Here is a 23,092-nt window from a genome sequence, read left to right as displayed (position 1 = left end):
GGAATCATTCTCTTGTTATGTGCTACTGTAGTCAGCAGAGGTAGAAAAAGTGCAAGAATTTTGTACTCAATTAAAAGTACAGTTACTCTAGTTAAAACTTATCAAAGTAGAAGTACTGATTTCAAAATGTACTAAAAAAATACAAGTACCAAAAGAAACTACTCATTTACTATACTTTGAGAAAAATTAATAAATTACTTTCCAACCCAGCACTGGTTTGGGCAAGCTCACTTGTAATTCTTTTTAAAAAATTTAACCAAGAGTAAAAATAATGTGTGTGTATGTGTGTATGTGTGTGTGTGTAGGGGTGTGTGTGTGTGTGCGTGTGAGCAGGAGATTGACAGACTTATTACATATATATTTTTATAGTTTTCTGGAGTATATATTTCATTCTAATAATATATATTATAAGCACTTTTGAGTGAATGTGGTCATGGTAGAATGATTTCATCACTGCCATTAAATTGGGCTTTTAAAAAACACACTGTTGGGAAATAGCACAGATGACTCCATGTTTCTGAAACACTTATTAATTAAAAATCTTGTCTTTTTCATATGGAAGATGAATAATACTTAGGAAGGATCAAACACAATAAATGATGAGAAAAAAACAGAGTTGAACATTTTATTGTGATTTGGAATCGCCACAAAAAGAGAAAAAAACGGAATGAACAAAAGGCAAAGTATAACACAATAAATAAAGATAGATCTTCTCATTCTTCTCAGCTTTAAACAAAAATACAATATAAAGGCCCTGTGCACAAGCATCTATTAACAGAAGTGCATTCATCATTTGGGGCAAATGTTACTTGCTTTGTTTTCTAATTGCAGAGGTGAACATTTCTAACCTTGGCAGTTGGTAAGCTTTCCCATTACAGTGACCGTGTTTAACTTATTCTGGTCACTCATAGCAGCTGGGTTTGCCAACGTAAAAACATAAAGGCTATGAACAAACAAAAGGTGAGGCAGATAACACATTTCTATGACTTAGATTTAGCTTAATTAATAATACATATGATTATGAGAACACTTACTTCTGATTGTCGTTTATGGAGCTTCAAATACCGAAACAAATACCTTGAAGGCACTTAGTACTGGTGCTATGTTGTGCAATACTGCAATAATAGATTAATGTCAATGCTACTTAACAGTGCTGAATTAAATCTAAAGATAAATCTCTGATATATATCTAAATAAACCTTAATACAAGTTTTATACAGACATGGTGCAACACTCTAAATCTACACTATTTGGTGATATACACATGTCTAAGTCTGGGGTCTGGGCTGGGCATTTCTGGAGATCTCTGAAAATAAATCAGCATACAGTAGATGGAAGAGCAGAGGGAAGACATGATGGCACTTCTGTCATTGAGGATCTAAGCAAAGCATCTGCATGTTCACGATATTACAAGTCTTCAAGCATTTTCCTATGAGTACATGATGGTAAAACAAAACATGACAGTACATCTGGATATATATAGTACAACACACTTTGCACAGGATGTGCTAGTATAAAAAAAGACTCCTGGCCCCCATAACACATATAAAAAACAATGTAGAAAAACAACAGTGGATTTGAACAGATGAACAGGAAAGCGTCATCCACTCTCTACCAATTTTCAATCATTCTGCAGATTTAACACAGTCGCTCCTTAATTTACTTTCAGCACAGAATGATTTAACTTCGTGGCATATGGTTCAAGTGTGTACAGTATTATATTCATCCGTCATGTCTCTATACTGCAGCAGAGTGTTTTCAGCACGATGGAATGTACAGTAGGAAATGTCAGTCAACACTTTGGCATCCAAATGATCCAAATGAGTATAAATCCACTGATCTGAGAGATTACCATTAATCTTCTCAGCTCCAATGTCCCCTTCTTCTTAGCACTAAGATAAAAAAAAAACCACCCATCCCACCCCACCATGTTTGATACAGTACCCTAATTAACCGTAGTGATGATGTGTAGCTGAGGTCCCTTCTGTTGTAAGATGAACTGTTTGATAGAGGACCCCCTATCGAGCGACAGCAGAGTGTGCAGAGCTTAGTGTTCCTGAGAGTCTGTGTGGTTCTTTTGGAAAATTGGCACTTTTACAGTAAACTGTGCCGAGCATCACTGACCGGATTTGCGTGGCATCCCAACCACTCTTCTTTTAGCCTGATAGAAATCTGTTGGGATAAAGATCAACAACTTAGACCCATAAAAGACATATTTAAACTCCTTTCTTTTGTGACACGTACGATATTTAAACCAGTACCTGTAATGTTTGTCTGCTTCCTCTTCAGCCCCCTGTTCTCTCTTTTCTCTGGTGTTTTCTCCAGTTTTCCCAGGTCAAGTGCAGCACATCTCTCAGGAGAGCGGGGAATGTTCTCCTTCTCCCTTTGTGAAGACCCCACCTTTCCTCCCTTGGCCGTAGCCCTCTGACCTCCAGTCTGTCCCAGACCAAGCATGCAGGATCTATAAAGCAGCGGCACCTTGGTTCCTGGGATTCCCTCCCATTGGAAATCACTGCTCTCCAGAGGCTTATCTGACATGAAGTCAAAACCCCAGCGCTGCGAGGCCTCATCAAGGTCTTTCCGCAGGGCAGCCTGGTACTCCATCTGCAGCTGCTCACGGTCTACTGGGCCAAACAGGACTCGGCGAGCGGGGCCATTTCCCATAGAGGTCAAGATACGTTTGTTGAAAGCCATGGTTCGACACTGCAGGAAAATGGGAAAAAAAAATAATAATGGTTGAGCAAGGTGACATCATTGAAGAAAAGCTAAAGTGGTCACAGTGACAGTTATTCCTCTATGAGTATAAGAGCTCTCTACCTCCCAGTACAGCAGCAGCAGCATTTTAAGTTGATCTAACAACATGCAAAAACATCAGTTTCTGCCATACTTTTATTGCGCTGAGACACTTGATATCATTTCACACACGCAAAACAAAAAGATTTCCTACAATGCATTTTTAAAAAATAATTCATCCCATTTAATTCCAGTGTCAGGCTTTCCAAATCATTCCCAACCCCTTGTCAAAGAAATTCTGCCAGCCTTAATTTTAAAGGAGAAATCCGCCTTACCATGACTCTAACCAGGACTGTGTTTCTTCAACGAAAACTTCAGAGCATCTCATACTGGTGATACTGTGGAGCTCTTTATAAGACAGCAGACAAACACTCTGACTCACTGATCCCTCCTGCCTGAATCACTGGTACATGCCTGGACATAATCTCACACAGACAAGTGGGGCAAGTCCTCAGAGGAGATTGTCAGGACTGCGGTCACCACTAGGTGGTGATAACAGACTGTCCTACAGACAGCCAGCTCCACACCACAGATACAATGAGCAGATAATCACGAATATTTCATTGATAAAGCTAAAAGAGAGTGTGAGATTCATGGATGTAATCAGCTGGCGTTTATGCTTTTGCACAGAACGATGCAAACTGGCTACACTGCAATATTATGGCATTTTTCTGAACGAGCTCCAGGAAGGAAACATCTGTGTCCCAGGAGGATAAGAAGTCAAATTCACTAGGAAGGGCTTGGCAGGATTCCCATTTGAGGGAACAATCAGCAGAAAACTTTCACAGCCCACCCTAATAACTCAGCAAGGCTGAAGGGGGAGGGTGTTGCCATTACAAGAAAAGTAGTTGGAAGAACAACACATTTTCAATTCTGCTGATCTTATACAGTTTGAAAAGTAGTGTACGGAAAGTCCAGAAAGTGGTCCATAGAGACAGATCTTTACTGTGATAATGTTTGCCACATTATCCTGTTCAAATTATCTGATAATACAGCTATAAAGTGATGTAAATATGGCTGTAAGGCAAGCCAAACATGTCTTCTTGCCTCATATGACTGGGCTGTGGCCTCACTTGAACAGCTCAGCAGAGAGAGAAATAAAGGCTGTGGGGGAATGCATTTTTCCAGGAAGTTCCTTCGCTTTTCAGTTTAAGGGATACACATAAACTCAACTTCCTGATTCACCAAAACCCATCTACATTTTAGTAATAAGTAAAAATAAAACCAAATTCTTAATTTCATTGTGACAGCATATTTTAGAGTTACCATGTAAAGTTACCATTAAATGGTAGTAAGTAAATTAGAAGGTAGTAAATTTAGCGAAAATTCTGTAAAAAACAAACAAACAAACAAAAAGCAGGGACAATGTTTAATATTATCAGGACTGATGACCAGTATTTAGCCAAGACCAGTGGGGGACCTCCTAAAGCATTTGAGACTATATATTTGTTAATTACTAAATTATCTGTACATAGATTAAACTTCTGTTAGCTTAAAAATAAATATATAAAGAGACAGAGTAGCATAATGGTTAATTCTGAGTCTTATTTTTCAATCATGTGCTTCTCAGACCATTCCCCCACTGTTATATAACAGTCAAGGTAAGCCTAGGTCAAGAGAGGTTAATCACTCAAAAAATACTATTTAAAAAAAAGGCCGAGAAACATAAAATAAACACCTATTCCTGGTAAGGATGGGAACGAAATTTTGGAGTACCCCCAAATCCCCCTTATTTTTTCCCCCAATCCCCCCTATTCCCACTTGTTATTCGCGGGATGTGACGTCAGAGGGCGGGGCGTTCAGGGAGGGAAGATTGATTCAAGGCTGTGGCGGGAGAGCGAAAAGCCGGCTCGTGCTCGGCAGAGGAGGGCGAGATCAGAAAGACCCTGCCCAGTTCACTACAGAGCTCCACGTGAGGCTGGAGCTCGTGTCGACCAGTGTCAATGGGCTGTCACTGGAGGTTAACAGACCTCCCTCACCGTCCGTACACACACTCACAAAATAACTCAAACAAGACGTTTGAATGGTTTTTTTTTTAAGGTTGTCAGTATAATCTAAGAGACATTCAGGCAACCGAAGTACAGTTCAAATATAATACGAAAAACACTAGAACTGACTATAATTATCTGGTTAAAGTGGTCTGTCCAGGCTTGATATCCATACTAACATTTTGTGAAGCTTAATAACAATGAATTGAATGTAAACTATGTGTACACTCAAACAAACAGCACTATCTACATCTCAATATTTTGCCATGTAAACCATCTGTCTCTAGAGCTAAAAGAACACAATACAACTTCAATAAAACTTAAAACTAAGCACTTAAAACAACTCAAGAGTCGTCTACTTACATTGTAAGTCGTCTGCAGTCAACTCCAGTGAAATTGTTTCAAATTTAATGAATGAAGCAGCTCTGTTTATCTGCTTGTCCTGCTTTTTTCCTCCCAGTTCTGATGATAATATCTCCCTAAATAAGAGGTATTAACAAACAACTTCCTGGCGAAGTATTCAAGTAACCGTAAACTGAGTTATTCGACCAACGTCCTCCTAGTTGACTTCTCCAAGTATCCTCACTTGGACAGCAGCTTGAAGTTTTATGAACTTCGAGGGGCGGATATCATCCTCACTCGTGCAGGGGCGGGCTCTGTCGGGTCATACACGTGGATTTCGCCCGGTAAACACATGAACACACGTGAAGAGTTGGCTCGGTACGAGTCTGGAGGAAATTCCAGCACAGCAAGGCAGCCAACTCTCTACGTCTCAGTGCGCATGTCAGCTGGCTGCCTGACGGAGCGATATCCCGGAAACGCTGTTTCACTAGAGCAGTGGTTCTCAAACTTTTTTCTTGCCCAAGGCGCACCTAACATCCAGCCAAGTTTTCAAGGCACACCATATTCATTTCCATGCAAAACTACCTAACATCTGTTAAAAAATCATTTCCTAATATTGACTTAATCTGTTCATTACGATGGCATCTAATGTCTAATATAAGCCAAATGACAAATAATTATCATGATATTGTCTACTGGCTGATTTTTTTTTCTTTTGTTTTTGGTGGGTCTTCCTCATTAACAGCTCTTTGGGGTTTTATACGCTCAACGATCCATTTTCCATTGATTTCCCTCCATCACAAAACTCCGTCAATCAAGCCCTTTGATGTGTGTCGTTCTAACAATCCTCCCACCTGCTGATTTAACAAACTGCAAAGACGGCGTTCCTTTTAAGGTGTTACAGGGATTTTTAAATTAGGTGAATAGAATTTGCAGCCGTACATGGAAATAAATGTTTATAAAATACTGATAATGTAAATTTAAAAAAAATAAATCATGTGTTGCTGAATAGTTGTAAATATGACTTCTAGTAGCAAAAAAATCTCACGGCACATCTAGACTCGCCTCAAGGCACACCTGTGTGCCACGGCACACTTTTTGAGAACCACTGCACTGGAGGATGGTGCTGGAAGGCAACTGGTTATTCTGGTTTTATTTTGAGAAAAACTATTAATACATCTAATGATTTAGACAAAACAATGATGAAATTTCGAATGCATACTGCGAAAAATGAACAAAAGGTCTGAACTTAAAAAAAGTTCTATTAACTCTAAAAGTCTAGAATTTTAATTATGTCCCCCCTATCATTTTAAACATTACATATGCATAATAATAGAAACACAAGAGTGACTTTGACAGCAACCAATTTGACTTTAAGTCGACTTTTGCAATTTACCCATGAGAAAAAAAATTCAAAATATAATGCTACTAGTTTTTACATTGCCAAATACAGTGCCTATACAAATATTAACCTCTTTGGATATTTCAACCTTTTATTGATTTTATTAATCATTGATTTATAAATAAATCATGGCTAACATAATTTTGCCTTTTGACAAATAAAAATAACCTAAAACCTCTTTATGTCAAAGTAAAAACATTCCTACTAAGAAATGTCAATTAAATAAAAATATATCAGGAAAAACAGGTGCATAAATATTCACCTTCTTAAAAATGACAGACTAATTCACCAGATGTCCAGACAATTGGTTCTAGTAGTCTCCCAATTAGTGAAATGAGGATCACCTGAGTGCAGTGAATGTGTCTCAAGTGATTGTAGTACAAAGACACCTGTGTCCAGAAGGTCCAGTCACTGGTTAATCAGTATTTCAGGCTACCATTACACCACAAAGACAAAAGAACACTCCAAGCAACTCAGAGAAAAAAAAGTTATTGAAAAGTATAAGTCAGGGGATGATACAAAACCATTATTAAAAAAATGGCAGGAATATGGAACGTGTAAATCTACCTAGATCAGGCCAGCCTCACAAACTGAATCACTGTTCAAGAAGGAGTTAAGTGAGACAGGCAACCAGGACACCTATGACTACTCTGAAGGAGTTACAAGACACGGTCGTCAACAAGACACCATGTTTGGTGGACAGCAAACACTGCACATCACCATAAACACGCCATTCCCACTGTGAAGCACAGTGGTGGCAGCATCATGCTGTGGGGATGATTCTTGGCAGCCGGCCCTGGAAGGCTTGTAAAGGTAGAAGGGAAAATGAATGCCGGAAAATAGAGGAAAATCCTGGAGGACAACCCTGGAGATGCTGAGTCAACGTTATGATTTCAATCAAATAGAGAATTTGTGGCTGGACTTGATAAGGGCAGTTCGCGCCTGATCCCTATCCAGCCTATAAGGGCTTTAGCAAATTTGCAAAGAGGAATGGAGTAGAACTGCAGTGTACAGATGTAAAAGCCTCTAAGAGACTTGTCCACATACACTAAGTGCTGTGATTACAGGCAAAGGCTTGTCTACTAAATACTGACTTGAAGAGGGTGAATATTCATGCAGTCACTTATTTTAGATTACGTTTTAATTTAATTCACGATACTTGTAGAAATCTGTCACTTTGACATTAAAGGCATTTTGTTGTCCAAAAAAAGTTTAAACTTTATTGACCATGACTGATTTATAAAATCAATAAAAAGGTACAAGGGAGTGAAAAACTTCTGGTAAGGACTGTCTTTCTTTATATGTGTTAATGTAAAACCATATATGGTCAATACATTGTATTTCAGATATGAATCAAATAATGAAAAAGACTGCATTATAACTTTGAATTCATTGCTATGTGTGGTTTTTTTTTATAAAGGCCAAGTGTATTGTCAAAACTTACTTCACTAAATTAGTCCAACCAAATACAAAAAAATCACTTTTTAAGCTTACATTTTCTGAAATATTAAATACATTTTGTTAAAAGTGAGGGGTTGTTTGTCGTGTTGTGGTAGTAAAACCGTAAACTCATGCAATTGTAAAAAGAATGACATAGCCTAATTCCTAAAGGAACCAAGGACATTGTAGCCCACTTCTCTGGGCTCCTTAAATGCCTGTTATAAGAGTATTTGTTTTTGTACTCAAATGTCTGCAGTTGTTGTGTTGTTTTGATGTCCTTAAGTATGGTTCTCAAAATGTCAGCAGCAGTCCTAACTGCAGGATGAAGCATATAAAGGCCCAACTGATCTGACAGCACAGTGGGTCCTTTGTTTTACAGAGAACAGGACACAAGAGAAACACACTGAGACTTGGAAGCAGTTCAGAAATGTTCAGTTCAACAATATTCATCCCTGATATGTACTGATGATAAAAAGTTCAAACAAAATGCCAGGATGCAATTAATGCACACCATTTGTAACTCTACAACAGCGGTGGAAGGATACAAAGGAGCTCTACGTTGTTACAGCTGAGTAGACACTTTATTATCTCTCAGCTTTGGGCATATGCAGAGTTAGGGGGTCTGCAAGGCTCTGTAAAAACCTTACCCATTGTGTGCTTTGCCATTCAGGTATTTAACCTGCTTTCTCGGAGAAATGTGTCACACGAGGTTTTAAATAAAGCAACAAAAAACTATACAAGGAGACTTATTTAACAGCATCATGGATGACAACATCAGAGCTCTTTGCCTTTTCATTACCTGCCACTTTTGTTATGCAACATCTGTATATGTAAAGATAACAACTGACTTTTCACACTCAAGGGTCAGGAAAGGTTACCCGGTGACTGTGTAATGAAAGGCAGCTGTTAAGTAATGAGTAGGCTTACATATCCTGAATAAACACAAGATACTTTTGCCTACAATCAGTGCTCATTTATATGATGTTAATATGCTTCATGTTATCTAAGATATATATACATTTTATGATTCCTGGAGGTATACATAGTTGATGTAAGAATCCAATGAGCACTGGTGGGGATTTTCACATTGAAATGTATTTAAATATACATCAAAATTAGGTCTAAGGGACCCAATTTCAATCTTTTTTCTAACTGCTTAAATTCAACTCTAACATCAAAGTGTCACAAAACTCAGGAAATGTTTTCTGTTTAAATTCTGATAACTTGTTTGTTAGTGTGAAAACAGGGTTAGCATTATAATATCTAACATCATTTCTCAAAGGGTGAATTCAACATTATGTAAAGGATGTACAATATTATTGACATCATGTTTGTATGGGCAGATATTAGTTCACCGTAAATGTTGAATATCGTATTGCAGATAGGAAAATTTCTGCTGATGTATGGAATGTAAATATTGTATGCGCAAATGTACCATCAGGTATAGGTGGTTGCTTAGGGTGCCACACACTCAAAGGGGGGGCACCAGTGTTGTAGTTTGTCTTCATAGAGTATACTCACTACAAAATAAAGAGTATGCCCACTTCTGGGGTGCACAGATAGCCTAGCAATTTTAGGCGCTTCCCATGTATGCAGGAGGCCCAAGTTTGAATTCAGCCTGTGGCCCTTTGCCCTATGTCTCTCCCCACTCTCTCTCCCGTTTCCGACTCTATCCACTGTCCTACCCTGTCAATTAAAGAATCGAAAAGCCCAAAAAGTAAATCTTAAAAAGAAGAAAAAAAAAAAAAAAAAAAAAAGAACAGTATGCCCACTTCTGCACACACCACTACACCACTGGTTCCCACTAACAGCCCTTCACATTTTGAATTAACCCAAATTGTAGAACTTCCAATGGAAGAGGACTAGGGCCATGGGTGCAGGAACATACAAAATGCTTTGCACCTGGAGAAAAAAGTCGAAATAAAGAAAAAGAAAAGTCTAACTACAATGTCGGCATTAAGGTCAAAATGCCGAGAGTAAAGTCAGCTTCCTCACCAGCCTGGGGAGCAAGTGACAGCAATGGGAGCTGCCAGAGCCATAACAAAATAACACTGACAGCACTCAACAACTACAGTGTTTATGAGCTAAAACGAATCTCTTTATTGTTAAATCAAACTCTAAAGCGTTACTAGACCAATGACCAACAGTATTTTATGGTGGGGTTGGGGTTTCTTAACTCTGTTCATCATTACAAGGCTTTGTAGAGATAGTCAAGATCAGCTGTTTGTTATAGTCTAATAAGGTTTGACGTTTTGTCGCAAAATTATGTTTTTTTTCCTCTCACAAAATTATTTTTAACTTTATTCTCTACATTTCAATTTTATTGTTGAAATGCATAACATTATTTGTCCTTCACCACTGGCCCTAATCTTCCTCTGTAACTTCCAGACTGTCTACAGCCATACTTTGCTCCCAGCCTCACTTGACTCAGCCTCTTTTTGGACTAAAGACACTTGATGTGTTTGACAATAAGGTGTGTATATATTGGTACCATTGTTTTTTGTTTTTTTTTTGGGGGGAAAAAAAAATTCACAAGTACAGTTCATAATGGACTAGGTGTTGTCATCAAGATGTTCTCAAAGATAGAAGTTAGTGAGGGTGCCTGAAGGACATGTTTAAAGTCATTAACTCCTGCTAAGAGACAGACCAACATAAAAACCCCTGTCCCCATCTAATAGTGAGCTTAATAGCGGTTGGTACATGTTCTGTTATTAACAGCTAGTCAAGCTCGCCATGCACTCCTTTAGTTATTATGCGAACCTGTGCAAGCCAAGCTAAGCTAGTCCTCTCAGTTATCTTTAAGATTCACTTCAAATAAGAATGCTATCCTGGACCCATATTTGCTGTTAAGTGATTTTTTTAACCTAAAAAAACAGCTCTAATTTCCCTCTCCGATTGGCATTTTTTATCTTTTAATACTAAGCGAACTGACCAAGTGACTCAGTTACACATAAAGGGCGACACAAGTTAATTTAGAGTGACCATGTTTAAAATTAGAGCTTTACACCAGGTTTCTCTGACTGGTCATTACTCACGCACTTTTCTCCGTGGGCGACAAACACAGGCTGAACTGTTGTTACATAACACTGGGTGGAAATATCTCGGCTTTCTGAGTGGATTCCCGCGAGTTCCCCGAGTGTGAGACCCGTCACCGTGGATACCATGACTCATGGCTCCTGTGATGTCATGCGAGCTTGAGCAACTCGTGGAAAAGCGCGCGCAGATTTGAGAAAACGTTGTGCCTGTGTTATGCCGGTTCACGTGGACCGTCTGCGTGAACTGGGAGCCGTGGGTTTGACAGGGGTGTGACCGGGGAACACAATTGGACAGTGGGAGAGGAGTCGGTGCTGTGTCCGTGGGAACTGTAAAGAAACCCACAGCTGTACATGAGAAAGAGCACCTTTTCTGATCGCATTTAGCTACGTAAAAGCCAATTAAAGCCTAACTATAAGTTTTAAGTGACCAAACAACAACCTTAATGATGTATTAAAATAGAAACAGTCGCTTCTAAGCCAACATTATAATACTTGCACACTCCCTACAACCCTGAGGGACTTTGAATATTCTCGACACCATAAACATAGAGAATTTATGGGCTACATAAAGAAGCCATTATTTGGATGGCTTATCTCCTGTTCTACACTAGTGAAAATTTAAACCATCAATCAGATTACATAACCTCATACTGGACACCAAGTACGACAAAAAAGGAGGGAAATTTGCGGGGAAAACCAGGTCATGTACCTGCCAGGTAAGGTGTTGGGTGTTTTTTTTTACCTCTTGACTTTGACATGTAACAAGAGAGAGAAGACTACCTCGTCAGCTCTTCAACACGAAAACATGTTTGTTAATTTCCAAAATTTCGCATACTTTTGTACTTTGGTCGCAAATTACAAAGATATGAGAGGTAAATTTTAGTCATTTTCAGAATCAGATTCAGAAAAGGCTGCAGTAGTGAATGCCTCCCTCTGCTCCTTTTACATGTGTAATAATTTTCAAGCTAAATAGATTACAAGCTCTGTTACAACTATGCAAAACTTCAACATGCATCTTAATACTTAATAGTATAAATAGCCCACCACCACTAATGATAACCAGGGTGTCAAACCCTGTATACTTAAATAGTCAGAATTGGAGTTAGGAATCGTCAGAACATTTGTGTGGGCTTTAATTCAAATACATTTACTTCTTTTGTTTATCTTTTAGGACAATTTAGTGCTGGCTCAAACATTGTATTAAAGTTAAAAGCACGTTAAAAGTAAAAAGGGCACTGTCTCATCAGCACCACCAACTGTCACTGATGGGCATCACACCCAAGAAATGAGGAATTTGTTACTCATTTCAACTGTTTAAAGGAAAATACGCTGCTTAAAACAGACAATAATGTGTGTTAATTAATGTGGGCAGGAATACAAATAATTCTCCTTTTAGTCATTTTATTTTATGCAATTCTCAGTGGGATTCATCCCACCGCAGAGTTCGGTGTATGTGGAGGGAATCCTGCTAAGAGTGCCCTGTAACAATACATTTATAAAAAGGATACAAATTCAATTGAATAACATTACATAAAAGTATTTTTGAGCAACCAGAATTTTAATCGAGACCATTTCACAGAGTATCAAACAAAAGAAAATTTCAAAGACAAAAATTAAACTGTGTGTTCAGTACACCTTATAACTCAATGCTCTATTTTTGCATTTTGAATTAGGGGGTGCATTTATCACAACCAACCACAAACTGACAGAAACCTTCAGTATGAAGTAAGAAAGTAGCACAATGAAAATAGGTTGGATTTAGAGACAATCAATAGGAGGGACTGCAGTTATAAACCATCCCATCCTTTCCTTTAAAAAGAAAAAACAAAATGCTGGCGTTTACACAATGGAAAAAAATGAGGAACTACTAACACTACGTCAAACTACACAGTACATTCATTGACAAACCAAAGCTCTTAAGAGATTAACTGGTAAACTGGAATGCTGGGTGGCACAAATGTTTCAGGACAGACAAGATGGACGTGACTTCACACTTGAACACACCCACTTGATGTAACTGAGTATAACTATAACAAGAAAGGGGGAGGGACACTAAAATGCTTGATTGTTTAAAAAAAACTCAACACAAAAATGACCATGTTGGCCAGGTTTAAATCCAACAAACGAAACGGCCACGCTTGTAAAACCGTTCATCTTCAGCTCCCTTTAGGCCTCACAGACACTCTTATTTCCTGTCTGCAGACCTGGAGCGGCTGTGGAGAAGAAAAAGAAACAAAATTTTGAGTTAATAGAAATTACTGGCCTCACTCTAGCCGACACTATCAGCTGTGTCTTCCAAATCTCTGTTACAAAGCAAGACTGAAGCAATTGCAAAGAAGCTAGAAGATATCAATACCTCCTAGATCGTGAGAAAGACCTCGAAGGTTTATGGTTCCTGTCCCGTGAAAGGGACCTCTCCCTCCTCCTGTCTCTGGAGAAAGACCTGAAAGAGAACAGATCATGGAAAAAACATTTCTTAGACTAATAATTCATTAATTTATTACAATATCAGGTGTACAATTTTTTGGTTTGGTGCATGACAACTAGGTTTGGATTCATGTAACAGTATTAAATTTAAGGTGCTTTTGTTCAGGCCGCAGATATCTAAAAATTTGCTTAGCAAAGGGAAGCCAAGTTCAGGTGGAAGTGGATTTCCTCTTACAGATGTTTTTTTAATGTCAGAAAACATTTAGCTATCATTTCCAAGACACCCCTTTAAAGCACAACCTGCCGTCTACCAGTTTAAATGGTAACTGTGATACCCACATCACAGCTTAAGCGATAGTTTTGTTGACTTAAAACGACCATGCTGCCCACCTTTGCTTGTGTGCATGCTTGAGCAAATGTACTATGTTGCATCTTTCCTCCATGCCAAGGCAGTTTACGTGGGCATTGTCAAGATTGCCTATAGAGAGTGGACTCAATTTAAAATTAACATACCTGCTTCGGCTGCGGCTGAAGCTCCTCCTGCGTGGCGATCTGTGCAGGAAAAATACACAAGTATTAAGAACAAACACATGTAAACTGTTCCCTTGCAGAGCTCCACACTTTTCTGATCCTTTCTTACATGGGCCTCCTTCAAAAACAGCCCATTGTCTATCTCAGCAACTCAAAATGGAAATAAACCTGGATGTTCTTTTTCTTTCCAGGAACAGTCATCTCAAATCAGACAAATAATACTCACTTGCATTGGACCGAGTGCATAAAGATGAAGATGTTCAGTAACTAGCACTCTCCTATCCCACACTAATAAGCATCTTTAAATAAATTCACCAACATTGATTGGTATAGAAGAATGCCCTCTGTAATTACTGAGAATTGTCATGATATTTGAGTATCAAAGCTTATATGACAAAGGAAAGCTTTGCCCCCATCAGATCATTTAATACCCCATTATGACTGACCAAAGTATGGTCATAACAAGACAAACACAAGAGGCCGCAAACTCTATGAAATGTGTGCACTGAATTAAAGGAGTAAAAAAAACAAAAAACAGAAAAAAAAACACTAGAAAACAAAACAATATATTGGTCAATTAGACTAAGTGTTGTGAAGTAACCCGATTGGAATGGGCTATGATCAACCATACAGCACAATAAAAATATATAAAAATAAAGAAAAAAATCTAGCAAAAAGGAAAAAACACTTTGCGATATTCATTGAGGGGCTGACAAGAGTTTTGATTTGTGTGACTATGATTGTTCGTAGAGCCCCAAAGACACACTAGATGTTTGTTCATAAATAAAATCTTCTGAAATGTGAAGTTCCAGACAGATGTAAGAATTGAAAAAGAAAAACCTTTTGAAACCAGCTGTCTCTTCACTTTCATAACTGAAATCAGCAGTGTACTGAATGAAGCAGGAAAACTTACTAGTATTTTTGGTTTTCAACAAGCTAGATATGACGAAAGGGAGGCAGACTGTCGGCCGGGTAGGTAGAATTGGCTGAATAGGAGTGGCCAGATGCTGCAAGGTGATTAGGTGGCAGGCAGATGGGGGCTGGCTGTGGCTTTTTTCCTGCTTTAATTGGTTAGCCGAAGGCTGCTGTTGGTAGGTTGTAGACATTTGAGTACGTAATACGCTGATTGGTCGGGAATGAGAGGTGGGCCGCTGCCGTTTGGGTTTAGGCTGAAGGAGGAGGAGGTTGAGAAGGGCATGCTGAGGAACCAATGGGTTGGTGCAACCTGACGACTGGCCATGCCTGGGTCATGTGACAGCACCAGCCAAGCTGATTGGGGCACGATGGTCAGCAGTCACATGATGCTGAAAGAGGACTAGTTGATTGACTCAGAGGGTGGTGAGAAGAGGCATGGTGGTGGCTCTGCAACGGGTTTCATTCTTATTAATATAGATGAAAAATAAAAAGCATCCTCAAACAAAACGAAAAATGCATCATATTTGGCACTTAAATTCCCCCCAAATGTTAACAGGCTGTATTTTTTTCCTATAATGGAATACTTTCTGCCATTTTAAAGCAGTTCAAACATTGAGTTTTGTGTTTGCATCAAAAAATAATTTGTGCCTGAAGAAGTTGTTTTGAGACTTTCAAGTCAAATTTTAAGATGCAGTTCTGTATAGATATGATATATCAAATAACCTAGAATAAAAATATATGTAAGAATATGGTTATGAACCGGTTCGGCTACCTGTATAAAATAAACAATTATACAAATGAAGATGAAATAGAAAGCCTGAGGCAATCACAAATGTATCATCAGCAGTGTGGACTAACACTATAACTAGTCTGAAGAACATATGCAGTTCTCAGAAATTATAATGTGGATTAGAGGATGGTATCAGTATATCACAGAAATGTAGGCACAAGATATAACACATTTTTACTCTGTTGGCCACTACCAAACAACAAAATGGGTCACCTTCGTCTAGGTGGTGGGCTACGACGCCTATAATCATCTCGGTCTCTGGGACGTCTGCTCCATGAAGGGGGAGCGCCTCTGGCTCTGCTGCGCTTCTCACCATTTGACAGCTCCACTCTGACCCGGCAACCACACAAATTCCTGTAAAACAAGAAAACAGGATTAAGCACTCTGCTGATTGTAACAAAAAGAGCTGACTAACTTCCCACATGTATAACATTTTTTAGAAGTCTGAAGATTTAAACCCACCTTCCGTCAAGCTCGCGTACTGCATCAGTTGCATCTCTGGGATCTTCAAACTCTACAAAGGCAAAGCCTGGGGGGTTTCTGGCCACCCAAACACTGCGGAGGGGACCGTAGTAGCCAAAAGACCTCTCTAACTCCGTCTTGTTCCCATTGTTGCCCAAATTTCCAACATAGACCTTGCAGTCAAGAGGACAGTCACGGTGCATGACTGAAACTGGAAAAGAAAACAAATTCAGTAATCAGTCGAAGGTTGGAGCAGAAGATGCCCCCATTTCCTCTACGAAAGGTGCGCGAGCGCCTCCATGTTTCATGCCAACCACTAAAACACAATGCAGCATTTACTATTATGAGAGAAGAAAAGAGTTATAATCACCGAAATGCATCTACAGGGAATTGAAACAAACAAAAAATGTTTGAAAGAGAAAATTACGCTTGGCCTACTTTTCTTTCTGAGGCGCAGTCCAACGTTGTGCTAACCAAGGCCTTACAGGCCGCTTTATTTCCGGTCGTTACACTCTTGCTTGCCCTTGTTGTGTTTACAGATAGTTAGTAAACTGCATAAATACAAACATAACATGGTACCTTTATCGGCTATTCAATATAGTGTGTATTTACACACGGTATGATTCGACGATTTGAAGCTAAAGTAGGTAACCGCTTTTCACGACAGCTAAAATGGCTGACACCTCCTGAGGCCTGCTTTTACGGAGCAGCATTTGGCTAACAATCACACATATCAAACAATACAGAAAATGCATGATGCAACACAACGACCGAATACAAACATTACATTCTTGAATGCTTTATCCACAAAACACAGTTCACATGTGGTTCCAACAATACCTTAATGTATGCAATTCACAGTGTAGACTATCCGCGATCCTCTCGCTGGCTTGTTCCTCTCGGTCGTCGATGAAAATGGCGTGACGGTGGAAAAAAAAGACCAGTGATAGTCAGGAGGGTAACTAGCTTGTTGCTCCCGGGAGGGCGGGGTTAGTTAGTATTCCCGTGTAAATCTAGCTTCGGTCCGGATCCACGTCGTTTAAAAGTCCTTTTAAAGATAGCGTGTGTTTAAAAAGTTTCATGAAATAATGCTCAGGATAAAGATTTCTGAAATACTTTGGTAATTTAAGGCAGAACTTCAGTCGGAAGTATACAAGGCGGAGCCGGTAATTATTAACGAACGCACACTTAAATGAGGGTGCGTTAAATTGCAGTACCATCCTTAGCCTGCATATGTGTTTCGGCGCTGTTGTCCAGAGTTCACTGCACTAGACTTTTTTTTTCGCGGGCAAACCTTTATTTAAAGAGTTGTACAACGGGACACGCTTAAAGTAAGAACAAGATAAGATGCACAAAGATGTTGAAAAGGGAACGATGTGAACACAGTTGATAAATGCAGTATTACCTAGAAAAGACAGTAAAGCCCTTTCTGCACTGTTTTGGAAAACATGGGAGGCAAATTGAAAGAAACTAATGGTAGGCCTATCCTAACGTGATGCTTTTCATTATTTCTTGGTTTGGTATCTTTCACCCTCCCCCAAAGAAATCCAAGTAAACTCAATTACTAACCTGACTCGCCAGATGGATTTGTTTCACTCATCTCGCCAGTGAAAAACAAGGAAAGGGGCATATCCATCTGCTTTGCAAGGTTACTCAATTACCATAACTTATGGAAATATTAGTTGTACAGCTAAGTATTAGTGAAGCTAATTAAATAAAACCAAATTATAACCAAGATTCAAGATCATTTCTAGACACTGTGGTTAACTATAATTCTGTGCCAGGAGTCAAAGACTTAATCTGCTTGTTGTGCAATCAATACATGATGCATCTTTCCTAGTTTTCTTCCAGAAGTTTACATACACTATATAAAAAGGCACATAAACTTTTTTTTCTCACTGTCTAACATTAAATCAGATTAAACTTTTCCTGTTTTTGGTCAATTAGGATTACCAAAATTATTTCTATTTGCTAAATGCCAGAATAATGAGAGAGATCATTTTTTAGACATTTTTTCAAAATTATTTTCTTGAGAGTCAGAAGTTTACATGCATTTCATTAGTATTTGGTAGCATTGCCTTTACACTGTATGACTTTGGTCACATGTTTTGGATGTGCTTCCACAAGCTTCTCACAATAGTTTGCAGGAATTTTGGCCCATTCCTCCTGGCAGAACTGGTGTAACTGAGCCAAGTTTGTAAGCCGCCTTGCTCACACATGCCTTTTCAGCTCTGCCCATAGATTTTCAATGGGATTGAGATCAGGGCTTTGTGATGGCCACTCCAAAACATTGACTTTGTTATCCTTAAGCCACTTTGTAAACAGTTTGGCAGTATGCTTAGGGTCATTGTCCATTTGGAAAACCCATTTGCGCCCAAGCTTAACTTCCTGGCTGATGTCTTGAGATGTAGCTTCAGTATTTCCACATAATGTTCTTTTCTCATTATGCCATCTATTTTGTGAAGTGCACCAGTCCCTCCTGCAGCAAAACAACCCCACAACATGATGCTGCCACCCCCATGTTTGACAGTTGAGATGGTGTTCTCAGGCTTGCAAGCTTCCCACTTTTTTCTCCAAATGTAACGATGGTCATTATGGCCAAAAAGTTCAATTTTAGTTTCATCAGACCACAGAACATGTCTCCAGAAATTAAGGTCTTTGTCCCTGTGTGCAAACTGTAATCTGTAATCTGGCTTTTTTATGTTTCTTTTGGAATAATGGCTTCTTCCTGGGAGAGTGGCCTTTCAGCCCATGTCGGTACAGGACTCGTTTGACTGTTGATAATGACACACTCTGACCAGCTTCAGCCAGCATCTTCACAAGGTCTTTGGCTTTTGTTCTTGGGTTGAGATGCACTTTTCGGACCAAAGCACGTTCATCTCTGGGACACAGAACCCGTCTCCTTCCTGAGCGGTATGATGGCTGGACATTCCCATGGTGTTTATACTTGCGTATAATTGTTTGAACAGATGAACGTGGCACCTTTAGGCATCTGGAAATTGCACCCAAGGATGAACCAGACTTGTGCAAGTCTACAATTCTCTTCCTGATATCTTGGCTGATTTCTTTTGATTTTCCCATGATGTTACACAAAGAAGCAGTGTGTTTCAGGTGTGCCTTAAAATACATCCACAGGTGTGCCTCTAATTAACTCAAATGTTGTCAATAAACCTATCAGAGGCTTCCAAAGACATGACATCATCATCTGGGCTTTCCCAAATTGTTTAAAGGCATAGTAATCTTAGTGTATGTAAACTTCTGACGTTTAAAAAAATAATAAAAAATTGTCTAAAAAATGATCTCTCTCATTATTCTGGCATTAAGCAAATAGAAATAATTTTGGTAATCCTAATTGACCAAAAACAGGAAAAGTTTAATCTGATTTAATGTTAGACGGTGAGAAAAAAAAAAGTTTATGTGCCTTTTTATATAGTGTATGTAAACTTCTGGTTTTAACTGTACGTCCCTGGTCCTTGAGCATGGGAGGAGGGCACCAATGATCCTTTCAGCTGCTCTAACTATGTGCTACAGGGTCTTACAGCAGGATGCGGTGCAAGAGCACATGATAGGGACTGGGGCTTTGGCTCTCCGCAGTTTATGGAGAAAATAAAGGCGCTGCTGGGCTTGTTGGCCAGGGATGCAGTGTTAGTGTTCCAGGAGGGGCCTTCTGTGATATGTACACCCAGGAACTTGGTGCTGCTCACTCTCTCACAGCAGCCCCGTTAATGGTCAGTGGAGAATGGTGGGTGTTAGCTCTCTTGTGGTCCACAACACACTCTTTTGCCTTCTCCACATTGAGAGTGAGATTGTTGTTACTGCACCACATGGCCAGTTGGCTCACCTCGTCACTGTAATTTCTCTCATTGTTGTTGTTGATGAGACCCACCACTGTTGTATCATCCGCAAACTTGATGAAGAAGTTGGTGCTGTGTATTGGTGTGCAGTCGTGGGTCAGTAAGGTGAAGAGCAGGGGGCTGAGCACACACCCTTGTGTGTTCAGTGTGATGGTTCATGCTTTTGACATGGTACAAGATCATCTTCGTCATCCGCAACATATTCTAAATGCAGAAAATACTAAACTCATGTTTTTTACTTCTTCAAGAATGGCAAAATGACAGAGAAAACTGTGACTAAAGATGGTTGGTAAATTGTTTTGCTATTGTCTTTTAAATACTTATACTTAATTTTATTCCTATCTTATCTTATCTTGGTTTTATTCTTACCTGTTAGAGCAAACTTTTGCAGTCACCATAGGTAACCACTCCTCCTCTACCTCTACTCTTACCTGTGGTGTGCTGGTGTTTTAGGTCTGATTTTATTTTCTATTTATATGCTGCTCCTTGGCCAAATCATTCAGAATCATAAGGTTTCTTTTCACTGCTATGCAGACGACACACAGATATACCTGCCCCTGAGCCCTGAGGACCCTTGAAGCCTAGCTGCTGTCATAGACTGTTAAATTATATCACCTGCTAGATGGCTCAGAATTTTCTACAACTCAATAAATCAAAATCAGAAGTAATACTTTTTAACATTCAAAATGCCACCCATATCATGCTGTCCAGTCTTTGTACCCTCTCAGAAAACATCAGACCCTCAGACAGAAATCTAGGAGTAGTTTTGACTCAGACCTCACCCTCACCACCCATATCAATAAACTTCTCCAGTCGTGTTTTTTCCACATTCGAACAAACACCAAAATAAAATCAGTACTCACCAAGGCTGACCTTGAAAAAGTCATCCATGCCTTCATCTTCTCAAGACTTGATTATTATAACTCTTCTCTCCGGCATCAGTCAAAAATCCTTCTCTTGCTTACAGCTGGTCCAGAACGCAGCAGCTAGGCTTCTAACTGGTTTTAACAGACAACATCACATTATCTCCATTTTAGCCTCCTTACACTGGCTCCCTGTGAGTTTTAGATTTGATTTTAAGATTTTACTTATCACTTTTAAAGCACTGAAGGGCTTGGCTCCGAGCTACTTGACAGAACTTTTAACCCCTTATGAGCCTTAGACCCTCGGGCAGGGGTTTCCTGGTCGTTCCAAAGTCGGGGTTTAAGACTAAAGGTGACAGGGCCTTCTCTGTCAGGGCGCCTCGACCTTGGAATGACCTGCCCGACGAGATAAGGCATGCTGAATCGGTGACATCTTTAAATCACTTTTTAAAACTCATTTCTATTGACTTGCTTTTATGTGCTGTCGTCTTCTGTCGTCTACTGTGTCTTTCCTCTTCCTGTCAGTTTTCTCTCTTAAATTCTCTTCTTCTTCCACAAATTTTACCTTAAAACATCAGCGTCTGCTCTTCTCTGCTTTGTATTTTATGCCTGGTTTGATTCTGATTGCTACTATTTATCTTGACTTCTCCTATTTGATTTTAGAGCATTTAACCCTCTCTCTGCTCTTATCATTTTTACCTCTTTTTGCTGTTGTGTCCATTCTACCTCATTATCATCATTATTATGATTTTTATTGTTATTATGACTAATATTTTACAGTTCTTAGCTTTTCTAATTTGTGTTTTATGACTAGTTAATCTCTACATATTTTAATTGTGTTATTCTATTCTTACTGCTCTGAGTTTTATTCCTTTCTATTGCTTTCTAACATTTGAGATGCTCTTACATCTCTGGTGCTTAGGTCTCTCTAGTTGGGTACCTGTGTTGCCTGATAGGTCTAAGTTATTCTGGGTTTTTATTTCTCTATTTATTTTTTATTCTTGGTCATGATTTTTATTCTGGAATTTTACATACCAAGGTATGATGATGTCTTTTTAACTTGACATGTGTTTGAGCTTTGTAATGTGTGCACCAGTATGGTTATGATGTTGAGGTTATGTTTTTTCATGGTTTTTTCTGTTGTTGGGGTTTTGTCCGCTTGTGTTATGATGCTTTGTCCTAACTGTGACTCTGTTTATTGTCAAAGCACTTTGTTAACCTCAGTTTTTAAAAGGTGCTATACAAATAAAGTTATTATTATTATTTACTTGATAAAAACTTTACTTTTAACAGGCATATTCAGTGTGACTAAAAATACTGAAGGTTTTAATGTGACTTTTCTACAGAAGTAATTCTTGTTAATTGACCTCTTTACTCCTTCTTGATTGGGGGTGTTTTACATGAATGCCTCTGCTCAGAGTCTTCATATGTTGGGCAGTGTCTATCATGGAGCTCTGAGGTTTATCACTCATTGTGGATTTCATTCTCACTATTGCTGTTTATACTCTAAAGTCAACTGGACTGCCTTAAGTACATGTGGTCTTTGACATTGGGACATGTTCATTTCTAAAGCCATTCTGGGCAACTATACGGACTACCTTGAAGGATGGTTTGCACAACCTGCGTTCATTTAACTTTCTGCTAAATTTGTTTTTCCGAAGGTCCAAACTAAGTAAGGAAAGAAGGCTTTATGGTTTTCTGCACCTTTGCTTGGAACACTTTGCAGACTGCTTTTAATTGCAGAACCTGAATGTTTTTAAATCTCTGGTGAAGACTCTTCAATAAAAATGTTCTGAATGTCACTTTTTTGGCTGATGACTTTTGAAACTGTGTTGCTGCCGTTCTTGTGGCCAGGCCTCCCTCAAAAAAGAGATCTCTGATCTCAGTGGGACTAACCTGGTTAAATATGAATAAATACAAAAAGAGCACTTACACTTATCTTAAGTTCTAGCTTTGCTAAAGCAAGAACATCTGATCATCCTAGCGGAAGATCAGATATTTTCATTACCATTTTTATGATGAGAATAGAGCTCAAACATTGAGTGTGTAGTGTACTGTACAGATTTCTGTGTCCATGAACTAAATCAAACAAAACAACACTACTCCAAGCTTCACTCACCTAATCCACTTAGATGAGGACAACTATTGTGCAAGGTTATAGGTATCAGCATTGCAGATTTAGAGGGATGACAGTTGAGGACAGTCAATTAAGGATGATGTACGTATGTGTCATGCTATCAGATCCTTAAT

At 39.0% G+C, this 23,092-nt stretch overlaps 2 protein-coding genes across 3 annotated transcripts; both read right to left on the bottom strand.

Annotated features, from left to right (window-relative positions):
* Nucleotides 1-611: 611 nt before the first annotated feature.
* Nucleotides 612-5,378, bottom strand: cdkn1a (cyclin-dependent kinase inhibitor 1A). 2 transcript variants are annotated; one of them, XM_041817117.1, is made up of 3 exons: nucleotides 5,145-5,378; nucleotides 2,262-2,703; nucleotides 612-2,172 (listed from the first exon to the last, which is right to left on the bottom strand). In XM_041817117.1, exons 2-3 carry the CDS (start codon nucleotides 2,692-2,694, stop codon nucleotides 2,117-2,119), a joined length of 489 nt encoding a protein of 162 aa, XP_041673051.1. In that variant the 5' UTR covers nucleotides 2,695-2,703; nucleotides 5,145-5,378; the 3' UTR covers nucleotides 612-2,116. The 2 variants fall into 2 exon arrangements, with proteins under 2 accessions (XP_041673051.1, XP_041673043.1); XM_041817109.1 differs by lacking the exon at nucleotides 5,145-5,378 and adding an exon at nucleotides 3,069-3,181.
* Nucleotides 5,379-12,537: 7,159 nt separating this feature from the next.
* Nucleotides 12,538-17,122, bottom strand: srsf3b (serine and arginine rich splicing factor 3b). Its single transcript, XM_041783116.1, has 6 exons — nucleotides 16,966-17,122; nucleotides 16,126-16,336; nucleotides 15,877-16,017; nucleotides 13,941-13,979; nucleotides 13,357-13,443; nucleotides 12,538-13,213 (listed from the first exon to the last, which is right to left on the bottom strand). The coding sequence occupies exons 2-6, from the start codon at nucleotides 16,326-16,328 to the stop codon at nucleotides 13,186-13,188; spliced, it is 498 nt and encodes a 165-aa protein (XP_041639050.1). The 5' UTR covers nucleotides 16,329-16,336; nucleotides 16,966-17,122; the 3' UTR covers nucleotides 12,538-13,185.
* Between the last annotated feature and the right edge of the window lie 5,970 nt (nucleotides 17,123-23,092).

This window comes from Cheilinus undulatus, linkage group 3, assembly GCF_018320785.1.
Source record: "Cheilinus undulatus linkage group 3, ASM1832078v1, whole genome shotgun sequence".
Classification (NCBI taxonomy): domain Eukaryota; kingdom Metazoa; phylum Chordata; class Actinopteri; order Labriformes; family Labridae; genus Cheilinus; species Cheilinus undulatus.
This window is presented reverse-complemented; position numbering and strand designations above follow the sequence as displayed.